Below are 11,689 nucleotides of genomic sequence, written 5' to 3' on the forward strand. Positions count from 1 at the left end.
AGTCCTTCTCCACAGGGCTGCTCTGAATCCATTAATCCACCAGCCTGTACTGATACCAGGAGTTGCCCCAACCCAGGTGTAGGACCTTGCACTTGGCCTTGTTGAACTTCATGAGGTTCACATGGGCCCAATCCTCAAGGCTGTCAATGTTCTCCTGGATGTCATCCCTTCCCTCCACCAAATCAACTGTACCACTCAGCTTGGTGTCATCTGCAAAATTTCTGAGGGTGCACTCAGTCCCACTGTCTTTGTCATTAATAAAGATACTGAACAGTACTGGTCCCAATATGGAATACTGAGGGACACCACTTGTTGCTGATCTCCATTTGGACACTGAGCCTTTGACTGTAACTGGATGCAGGCATCAAGCAAATTCCTTATCCATCGAATAGTCCATCCATCAAACCCATATCTCTCCAATTTAGAGGTAAGAATGTTGTGGGGGACCATATCAAAGACCTTACAGAAGTCCAGGTAGTTGACAGGTAGCTTGCTTCTGCTAAGCTTGGAGTGGCTCATCCTGCACTGCGTATCCCAAGGACATCAGAGGTGATACCAGCATTTCAAATTGCACCTGGTGGGATCCCACTTGCCTGGAGGCTCGCTGCAGGTGAAGGTCCAGCCTCACTGGCTCTGGGCTTTTCTCTGGGCTCCTCCTGCAACTGGGAAATGCCAGAGGACCCAGCCTGCAGCAGGGAAGGAGTTAAGTGCTTGACCAGCTGCCGTCTATGAGGCACTGAATTCTTTCCCCGTGCGATCCAGCAGCCAGCGTCAGGACAACACTATATTTAGAAGGCTGATAAAGGTTTGGTGCTGACAGTTGTCCTGCCCCTTGATGAAGAAGCCATAGAGAGAGCAAGAGGGGGCAGCTGATTTCTCTCCCCGCAAGTACCATTCCCTGCCAGGTTTCCTGCCCTCTTCGCTGGACTCCTTCACCGTGCCTCCGTCCCCAGCAGGGACCCCTGGAGGATTCATCCGGGCACAGGGGGTAAGTGCCCCTTCCTTGCTCCCCTGCCTCCCTGCTCGCTGCCCCATGAGCGGCAGCCGCTCCTCACCCCCGGTGGCGGCACATGGCCGCAGTCCTCCCGCCTGAGGCTGGCAGCTGGGGCCCTTCGGAGCTGCCGCCGGCTGCCGTGGCACGGCGAGGCAGGAGTCGCTCTGGCCAGACCCAGGGAAGTGCCAGCTGCTGTATTTTCATGCTCCTAACTGAGCTATGGCCCCCTCGCTCTCCCACGCCCAGGGCGGGCATGGCAGCCTCCCCACAAAGGATTACAAGGACAAAGTCCTGAGGCTTAAAGCGCCTTCGGCCTTGAGCTTTAGGAGCATTTCATTTTGGGGAGGTGAGGTCTCATGTTTCCTCCCCCAGTGCTCCTTCCAGTCCGGGTCTGGCTGGGTACAGCTCCTTCCAGCCGCCACACATGGGCTGAGCCGGCCGGCCGGGGGGGGGGATAGAGTTTCTGCCCCACCACTCCTTCCTTCCTGCACGCTTACTCACAGGCAAGAAGGGCACTGGTGCTCGCTGGGCAGCAGCCAGGGAGCTGCACGAGGCCTCGGGAATGGCAGGCACCCTGGCAGAGAAGCCAGTGCAGCTGGCTTGCGGCAAGGGCTGCTTGCGGGGTTGTGGGAGCCCCTTCTGCCGTACCCCCCCCCCCCCCTTGCCACCACAGCCCCACAGCTGGGGGATGGCCTCCCGTGCAGACTCCTGTAATGGCCCTTCGTCCTGCCGTGCTCCCCTTGTAGTGGATCCTCTTGGAGCTGCCATGGCCAGCAGCAGAGATTCGGACAGCAAGCAGGTGGTGCCCGATGAGGAGGACGAGGGACCGGATGTGAAGGCTGTGCAGGCCCGCTATCTCCGCAGCCCCTCACCCAGCCGGTGAGTATGCTTGCCGCAGGCGCTGCCATGGCCCCCTGGTAGCACGCGGTGGATCAGCTTGCCTTCCCTCCTCTTCTACCACCTCCTCTCCGCACAGGCACTTGGATCAAGCGTGGAGCCCAGGGCTTCCCTCCCCTCCCTGAGGCGGGGGTTAGTATGCCAGTAGGAAGAAAGACTGCAGAGATAGGACTCCTGCGCTAATTAATCCATCCTGCTGAGAGTGTAGGCACACACAGAGAGGATAAATTGCAGAAGGCATTACTATGGGGTGGTATAGTTGCTCTTCCCTGTGTCGTCTTCCCATCTCCACTCCCACGCTGAAACTTCTGATCCGGTTTTCAACTTTTCCCAAATTCAGCCCCATCTTTCTGTCCATTAGAAGGACCTGTGGATTTTTTTAATGTTGATGTTTGCCTTTCCCAGCCCCAGAAAGACTGAGGGTCTTTGGATTTGGGTTTGGTTCAGAGCCATCTTTAGCTACAGGCTTCAGGCACTGAACGGGAGGCTATCACAGCGCAAGCAGAAATTGAGTTTCCTCAAGCAAAACAAGCATGATTAGATGTGTTTTCTCCTAATACAAGGAAAAATACCTCCCTTTGTACTCTTTTCCTAAAGCAAAATGGTCTGCAGGGCTTTCTGTACACTTTGAGATGCTTTAGCTGAAGGCAGGGAGTAGGGATCAAGTTTGAAAAGAACCTGCCCCAGTGGCCCTCAACAAGTATGAGGTTATGAAATGTTTCCCATTAACTGTGGGGCACTGCAGAAAAATGAAGACAGAGTGCCTATTTCATTTAACTACATGCATTTAAAAATTGTTTAGGAAGTTCACTGAGCTCACATAAAGTAAACTTATGTATTGAACTTGGTAAATCACTCTCCTGCTCATCAGTCACTCAAAATGAACAGAAGCACCTCTTCAGTTTATTCCCTTCCCCTTCCCCTTCCCCTCCCCTCCCCTTTTGGCAAGGCCCTTCCCAGCCAGAACAAGGCCCTTAAAGCATCCAGACCTGGGCAGTTCTGCACCTGTGTGTTTCATAGATGCTTGGGGTAGCTACAGGTAAAATGTGTTGAGGCTGTGGTGGCAGATTATTACCAACTGTTATCTTTTTATTGAGCTTGGAGGCAACCTTTACAGCAAAAGGAATTGAAGGCAGGGCATAGCTGCAAATTTGTGTCAGCTCCTGTAAATCAGACTGAGACTCCCCTTGCTCATCTAATAAACTCCTTTGAAGAGCTAGAAAAGGATTACTTTCAGTCACGGTTGACAAGTGCTGGAACCCAACTAAATGACCTAGACGAGCCCATTAAGTGGTTTCCGATGGCTGTGCCTTCCATTTTGATTCTGGAGAATGAAAGCAGTTTAGCTCTCCAGACACTTTGCTGCACCCTGACTGCACATTAATCATCCTCCCTCTCCTGCTTTAATTAAACAAAAACAAACAGTGTGTTGCAAGTACTGCAAGCCTGCATTGCCAGAGAGCTTCTGTGATGGCAGCAAATTTGTCCTAATGATCTGTACCATCTGTTTGGAAGGAAATGTAGAGGGTGTGCATCAGGGAGAAAGCTCTGTAAAATATTTTGTTAAGATGGTCTAAATAAGAAGAGATTTGCTTGGACTGTACAGGCGTAGCCAGATGGAAATATATTTGTTTTCAAGATTGAAGCCCTTTTTTGCTTAACAAAAACTTATGTAAATCATGCTGTGTGTCAAAGAACTCCCTTCAAAGATGTTTGTGGGTTTCATAGTTATTTCTGATCTGCAGTTAGACAACACTATGTGAGTGGAGAGACTGACCACAGATTTCATGCTATGAAGTGACCAATGTACTATGCACTGAGGGAGAGATTCACAGGCTTCGATCTTAATGCTTGCATTGCAGCTTGTGATAACTCAAAGAATGCTTGTAGGCAATTAGCTAACAACAAAAAAAACCCAACCCAACAGTTTTCTAGCATAATCTGGTTTGAATTTTTCAATAAATTCTAGTTAGGACAATGTTTATGTCTGTCTGAGTGAGAGCTACTTGTGAGACTATTCCTTGTGATCCATCTCCCTCCCAGTCTCAAACCAGACACTGATTTTCTCTACCCAAAACCTCCTCCACTAGTCCATTCTCTTGCACTCACAGTCCACTGCAGCTCCTCCCCATGGGACCTGTCTGCATCCTGCAAACACTGGATACCAAGGCATATTTGAAGCCTGTAACACCATGCTGGAGAGCGGGGTGGGGGTGAGGGGTGGGAGAAGAGCTGGGACTTCCCTTCTGCTGCTCCAGTTCCCTGTTGCTCTCTTCTGGAGTGGGTGAAAAGGGCTAAAGTCCTGGAGATGGGATCCCAGTAGAGAACATTTGCCTAATATGCAGTGTGGTTTGTTGGCAGGTATTCAGTGATATCGGACACTGATACAGAGAGCATCTTCATGGAGCCAATCCATCTGTCATCTGCTGTGGCTGCCAAACAAATAATCAATGAAGGTAAGAGGAGGAAGGGTGAAAGCACTATGTAAGTAATAGAGAGATGAGTTGCGCTTGTTTTGCCTTTCTCATCCAGAGATCCTAAAATGATAAAAAAGCCTTTATGAGAAAACCCCACCTGAGGTAGAGGTGAAAACCGCAAAGAAGTAACAATTTACAGAAAGGTTTGGTGACTTCCTTTGAAGTTGTTCACTGAATCTGTGGCAAAATCATGTACTGCAGTGGTGAATACAGTTTGATTGCTGGTTGCTCGCTGCAACATATTTCAGTTGGAAGGGACCTACAGTAATCATCTAGTCCAACTGCGTGACCACTTCAGGGCTGACCAAGAATTAAAGCATGTTATTAAAGGCATTGTCCAAATGCCTCTTAAACACTGACAGGGATGGGGCGTTGACTGTCTCTCTAGGAAGCCAGTTCCAGTGTTTGACCACCCTCTCAGTAAAGAAATGTTTCCTAATGTCCAGTCTAAACCTCCCCTGGTGCGGCTTTAAACCATTCCCATGTGTCCTGTCACTGGATCCCAGGGAGAAGAGATCAGCACCTTCCTCTCTACTTCCCCTCCTCAGGAAGCTGCAGAGAGTGACTGCATTCTTCTGCGGCTAGAATAAGCATTCCCTTAACTCCCAGGCCTTTGGCCTTTGTGGGTCTCTGGACTGAGAGGACAGTGCAATATGCTTTTCCCATTACTAACTACCTTGAGGCTGCTAGATAAGCATGTACATGCACACATTGCAGACAGGACGGTGTGATGTTACTGGGAAAAAAGCAAGCCACAAGGCTTATCCCAGGAACAAAGAATGACAGGTCATATATTTGTGTTGTTTTTACATGCTTTTAGTTACAATGTCAGTTTATTACAGAACTGAAGACAAAGGACGCCAAGGTAGATTCAGCGTGTCCCAGGATGTTAGAGTCTGCGCGGCAGCTGATGGTGGAAGACCTGTACAACCGAGTTAAGGAAAAGATTGATGACACCAGCTTGTTTAACACGCCGTGTGTGATGGACTTGCAGAGGGCACTTGTGAAGGACAGGCTGGAGACCCCCAGGGATGCTGTGGATGAAGTCTGGCCTAATGTCTTCATAGCAGAAAAGTGAGTGTCAGCTTTTGTCATCAAGTTGCATGAGATTCCCAGTGAAGGGTCAGATAGAACCATTGAAGGTATAATATGTATCACGTCCATCTAATACCTTTCATCCCTAGAGAGCCCCAAAGTGTTTTTCAGTATATGCTCACAAGGATCTCTGTGTCCGGAAAAGTAAATACTTCTGCAATAGAATCAGCAGCTTTCCTGTGCTATTTTGATGCTTCGACAGTTTAGGAAAGGAAAAGGCAAATGAGCCCAAATTACATTGTTCTGATTGGAATTTGGCCCTGAAATTGGCTCTAAATTCTTTGATATGTAAAAGAGATTTAAAAAAGAAATGCCGTAGCAAATATCAAGTGGAAATGGCTAGGTCTTTTGTACCGTGGCTCAGCCATCTGAGACACCTGTGCAAGTGACCAGACAGAATTAGAAGGGGATATAGTGTAAAGTATCAGTTACGGAGTGATAAAAATTGAGAAATAAGTAAACAGCCTGAACCTAGGATGGCAGGATGAGTTTAAAATCAAGCTGGAGCGTGCAGCTCTACTGGTGAGTGCAGGTTTCTCATTTTCTTTTCCCAGTGAGTATTGGAAAGAAATACCTGTAGAACTCTCAAAAGGACATTAAGGTCTGAGTGGAGCTGTGTGTTGGATGAGTACCACAGACTGGGAGCTCTGTAGACCTTGTAGCAGACAGCTTCTTGCCTACCCGAAATAGGACCACTGATATCTAATATCTTTTTTTCTTTTCTGAAGAAGTGTTGCAGTGAACAAAAGCCGTTTGAAGAGACTGGGGATCACACACGTCTTGAACGCAGCTCATGGTACAGGTGTATACACAGGACCAGGTTTCTACAATGGTCTGAATATCCAGTACCTGGGCATTGAAGTGGATGATTTTCCAGATATGGATATCTCCAAACACTTCCGCCCAGCTGCAGAGTTCCTTGACGAAGCACTGCTGACTTACAGGGGTAAGAGGAGAAGATTACAGTGGTTCCAGAATGCTTGGGAATTAATGGGTGGAAGTGTTACTCCGATAAACAGCCAATGCCACATTTGTAATTGGGTAGAAGGCAGATACTTTGTTCTCTGTATCCAATTATGGTCAACCCTTCTTGCCCATTTCTGCCATGCCTCATTCAAAACAGGAGGGGGCAAACTAGTGAGAGGAGGCAGCCCAGCAGCCTCTGCTGCAAGCCCCATGTTTTCGGACTCAGACTGGCTGCAAGCCACCTCCCTCAGCTGCTTTGAAAGCACCCTACTATTGCAAAGATGTGAAGCCCTGCTCCAATAAATATAATTTTTTATATTGATATTATATAATACTATATATATCGATATATTCCTGTACAGTGTGAGTTTCAGTTTTGCCAGGATGCTTACTACAAAAGAACAGGCTGATTTACTAGAACAATCCAAACAGCTGAGTTGAACCCGTGGATGTCCACACCCAGGCTACTGTACAATTTGCTAGACTCCAATTCCATGGCACCTGTTATTCTGTGGACCTCCAGTGCATACTGGTCATTTTGTTGCAGCTTCAGTGGACAGTTAGAAATATCTTTATGGAATTCAATATGAAAATGAACACCACAATCAGTGATATCACTGATATTCTTCATATATGTATTCAATGCATTTAATTTTTGTAGAGACAACAGGTTACTTCCTAGTAGAAGTGACAGTAAGAAAAGTGAGAAGTTTTGTTAGTACCAAAGAAAAGTTGAGCCAATTTTAATAGCTCACCAACAACACCACGAGGAGGGACGCTCTACCCATCTATGTTCTTCCTCATACCTCCCATTGCTACCCCTGGCATAGTACAGATGCTTACAGCTGCTGGCATGCATTCACCCTTCAACTCACTAACACAGCAAAAATGACAGCCCAGCAGGGAAGAGGTGGTTTTCCATTGGGTTAGTGAGCTGAACTGGCTTATTAAAGGGCCCGGTGAGTACCAGAGCTGACACTGGAAAGGATACACGGAGACAAGAGCCTTGAAAGAAAGCAGAGGAATGAGATCTCCCTCTTTTGGTGAGCTGTTAGATAGGCTTTACTGGCTGTTAAAACGCTTGGAAGGCAACTGAGACTTTTGATTGCAGGAATAGGCACATTAGGTAAATGCTTGCAGTAAGATAGCAGTAGTCAGAAAGGTGGTGTTTAAACTGGCTTTATTAAGTCTCAGTGCAAACAGTTTGATTAAACTGGAGTTTATCACACATTTAGAAACAGTAATTTCAGTTATTTGCAGGCTAGCAAAGCCTCATTTACGCTCTCTCCATATTTACAAGCTTTTCTTTAACTGTCATTTGCTATAAAAGCAACTTTAAAAAACAATTCTTTTGTGCCAAAGCTCAGTTTTCTGCAAGAGGTGGTTTCTGTGTAAATGCCATGAAATAAAGCAGATCCTCAGCTTGGATTCTAGCTCTTCCAGTCACTGTTTACAGAACGGTGGGTCCCAGTAGTTTGAAGCAGCTGTATCAGTTTGTCAGAGTCAAAATCAGCTCTTTTCTGCTAGTTGCTTGGTTTTCCTGTTCTGAGATGATATACTATGACTCTGGCCTCCAGCCAGTCTACATGTAACTGTTTGAGTGTACCTTGCAAAACAGCAGATCTGGATTCTGGCAAAAATATAATTAAATTAATATAAAATTGTATTTAATTCTTACAATGTGCTTTATAAAAAAATAAGTTATTTGCTTGTCCTCCCAATACCTTCCTGGAGGCTAATGCTAATATCTCCTTTTTACATATGGGGAAACTGAAGCATGGAAAGCTTAAATGTCTCACCCTAAGTCAGCCAGCAAGTCAAGAATACTGTATCACTTGTCTTTCTAATACCTATTATAAGCTTTTTGATTATTTGGGGAAGTGAAGTGTATAGGTGAAAATACAAATATTATTTAGATTGTTTTAAAATGAGCATGCCCACAGCTTTTGAAACTAAGTGCTTTTTATTCATATGTATCTAGATTTGTATTAAGATAAAGTTAACAAATATTTAGTATTGGTTTCAGTCACTGAAACAAATAATCTGTCTAACACTATTCAGAGAATGCTTTTGTGCTACAAATCAGAGCAACCTCTCTATGTTATTGGAAATAGCTAATTACTTTTATATTCAATATCTGTAGGCAAAATCCTTGTCAGCAGTGAAATGGGAATCAGTCGCTCAGCTGTGCTGGTGGCTGCTTACCTGATGATCTACCACCATATGACCATTCTGGAGGCTCTGATGACTCTGAGAAAGAAGCGTGCCATTTACCCCAACGATGGCTTTCTGAAACAGCTAAGGGAGCTCAACGAGCAATTGTTGGAGGAACGAGAGTTGGAGCATACTGGAGATGAAGAAGTCACTCCTAGTCAAAGCCCTGTTGTCCATGCTGGGACTTCCTCCCAGCTGTCTGGAGTTGGGGACTCAGAAAGCATCATGGGAGCCAAAGCCCACTCCATCACAGTAGAAGAAGAGGACACCAGCAGCCTGCTGGGTAGTCTTATGAGTTCTTCATCAATGGGAAAAACTAGCTGGGTTTCCAAACACTCCACCCTCATCAGTGAGGAGGAAGAGGAACAGTTGTATGAGGAATGGAGGAAGAAACAAGGCCTGCCTGCAAAGGAACCAGGAGTTAACCATGGAGCAACATCTCCAAAGCTTCTGGATCAGGAAGGGGAACAAACTGAGGAGGATGTGGAACAGAGGATCCATGACTGGCAGCGTAGAAATGAGAAGTACCATATACAGGGTCCACCCAGGGAGGAGGATGGAGATTCCAGCATGGGAGGAAGACCTTACCCATCAGGTGAATTCAGTGATGTTGAGAGCGTGAGCAGTTTTGAGATCCGAACCCTAAAACAACAGCTGGAAGCCAGTAGCTTTAGCAGGATGAGATGCCGCACAGGCTCTGTGTCTTCAGAGAGCACTTGGGACATGTGGAACCAGAGGCTTCTGGAGATTGAGAAGGAAGCTGCTCAGAGGTATCATTCTAAGAATAAAAATTGTGGGGAAAGACAATCCCCAGAAACAGGAAGAAAGGAGAGGGATGTGGATGAGGAGAGTGTGTTTTCAGACAGTAGCTCCTTTTACAATTTTTGCCAAAAGAACAAAGACAAGTTAACTCCTCTAGAAAGGTGGAAGGTCAAGAGGATCCAGTTTGGCTTTCACAAGAAGGATTTAGAACCATCATCATCTTCTGCACCATCTCCAGCAGAAGATGGCAGTCAGGCAGGCGGGGAGGGGACAGAAGGGAAGAGTTTGTCAGATATTAACCTGACTGCTTACCAGGCTTGGAAAATGAAGCGGCAGAAGAAGGTGGGCAGTGAAAGCAAGGAGGAATTTGTGGAGTTTGCCAAAAGCGAGGATTCTGCTTCAGCTAAAAAGAAGCAGAGGCGTATAGAGCTCCTTGAACATTCAAAGAAAATTTTAGAAGAAAGCCAGTCCATGTGCAGCTGGGAGACAGACAGTACGATGAGTGGGAGTATCCCACTTTCAGCTTTCTGGCCCTCAGCACCTTCTGCAAGCGGTGCTGAGGATGCAGCTTCTGTACTGAGCATGCAGACAAATCATTCATCTTTATCACAGACCAGGAGCAACACAGGGGCAATGCAGCCTCAGATGCCAAGTATACCCCTTCCCAGTCTCCCAGTTGGTCCAGGTGACACAATATCCATGGCAAGCATTCAGAACTGGATTGCTAACGTGGTCAGTGAAACCATCGCTCAAAAGCAAAATGAGATCATGATGCTGTCCCGTCCATCATCTGCAATGGCCTCCAGCGTAATGTCAGGAGACCTTGGCAGGCGTGTAGATGATGATAAGGTTTCTCTTCTCAGTGCTCAGAGTGGCTCATCTCTTGCTACCTCTCAGCTTCGCCAGCAGGACATGCACAGGGCTGAGTCTCAGTCTGTCCTGTCTTGCAATACCTCAGTGAGTGCAAGGACAGAAGGGACTAGTTCAAACATGAAGACTACACAGACGAGCAAGCCACTGTACAGCCTCTTTGCTGATGATGTTGACCTAAAGAAACTCAGGAGGAAAGAGAAGGAGATGCAAATGGAAATGAGAGAGAAAATGTCAGATTATCAAATTGAAAAGGTGATCAGAGACAATAAACGCAGCACTTTATTTAAAAAAAAGATGACCAAAGGAGAGCAAAATGAAACAGAAGATGACAGAGACAGTACAACAAACAGCCACAGGCGCCCCTTGCAAGCAGATCTTGACAGAAGTGATACAGTCTTTGATCTGTCCAGTCAGCCTGCAGACACAGGTGCACTCGAGTCAGAGATAGAGACTGATATTACCAAGTGGCTCAGTAGCCTGAAAGCAGAAAGAGAACCACCATCATACTATGATCAAAGTGAGAAGGCTAGAGAGAAATATAGCAGATCATCCAAAGTTAGAGAGATGGATTCTGAAACATCCAGTTACAGATTCTCCAGATCCCAAAGAGAAGAGCTAGACAGCTGTTCTTCCTATGAGTCAAAAGGAGATTCACTGAGAACCATGTCAAGATTTTCCTCTGCTTCTGCAAAGGAGGATAAAAAGATGTATACATTCACAAGGTCAAGGGTCAGTGAGACAAGTTCCAGAGAAAAGAGCCCAGAGCTGCATGTTTTCAGTCAAACACCTGAACCGTCCTTTGACTCTGAATCCCCTGAACCATCTACACAGAGTCGAGTTAGATCTCGTCATGTGGAGGCATGTGAAGAGGAGGCCAGGTCAGACATGTCAGAATTTGGAGCTAAGAGAAAGTTCACCCAGAGCTTTTCAAAGTCTGAAGAGGATGGAAAGAAGGAGGCAAAAGTGGAACAAAGTGAAGAAAGATTTGCATCTAGACAGTTCTCTCAGTACAGGCGAAGCATGCGTAAAGAAGAGGAAGAAGAGATGGATGATGATGCCATTATCGCTGCTTGGAGAAGCCGACTAGAAGAAACTACGGCAAAGCTCCGGCGGAGAAGGGAAGAGTGACCACGATCAGATTATAGGAACACAAGCAGAGCCACAGAGTCCCTGAATCACTCATCATTATATTTCTGATAATCCTTTGTGGTTTGTAGGGCATTTCCTGCAGATAGTTCTCTTCTTAATCAAAAGCGATAAAGGGAAGAGGTCAAGTTTTGGAAGTGTTTGTGGTTTGTCAGAAAGAAGATGCTAGTATTAAATGATCAATGTAGGTAGGAACACAATGTTAGAAGCCATTAGGAGCCAGACAATGTTTCAGCAGTAAAAGCAAGTAATAGTGGTACCTCAA

The 11,689-nt window shown here is 46.3% G+C and overlaps 1 protein-coding gene across 1 annotated transcript; it reads left to right on the plus strand.

The window, feature by feature from the left end:
• The first annotated feature begins 835 nt into the window (after positions 1-835).
• Positions 836-11,406, plus strand: DUSP27 (dual specificity phosphatase 27 (putative)). Its single transcript, XM_010567261.1, is given in 8 exon segments — positions 836-880; positions 882-935; positions 937-988; positions 1,741-1,873; positions 4,253-4,347; positions 5,211-5,442; positions 6,192-6,409; positions 8,573-11,406. Coding segments are annotated over 8 exon segments (3,663 nt in total).
• Positions 11,407-11,689: the final 283 nt, after the last annotated feature.

The sequence above is a fragment of the Haliaeetus leucocephalus genome, unplaced genomic scaffold, assembly GCF_000737465.1.
Source record: "Haliaeetus leucocephalus isolate CR32 unplaced genomic scaffold, Haliaeetus_leucocephalus-4.0 Scaffold228, whole genome shotgun sequence".
In the NCBI taxonomy this organism is placed as follows: domain Eukaryota; kingdom Metazoa; phylum Chordata; class Aves; order Accipitriformes; family Accipitridae; genus Haliaeetus; species Haliaeetus leucocephalus.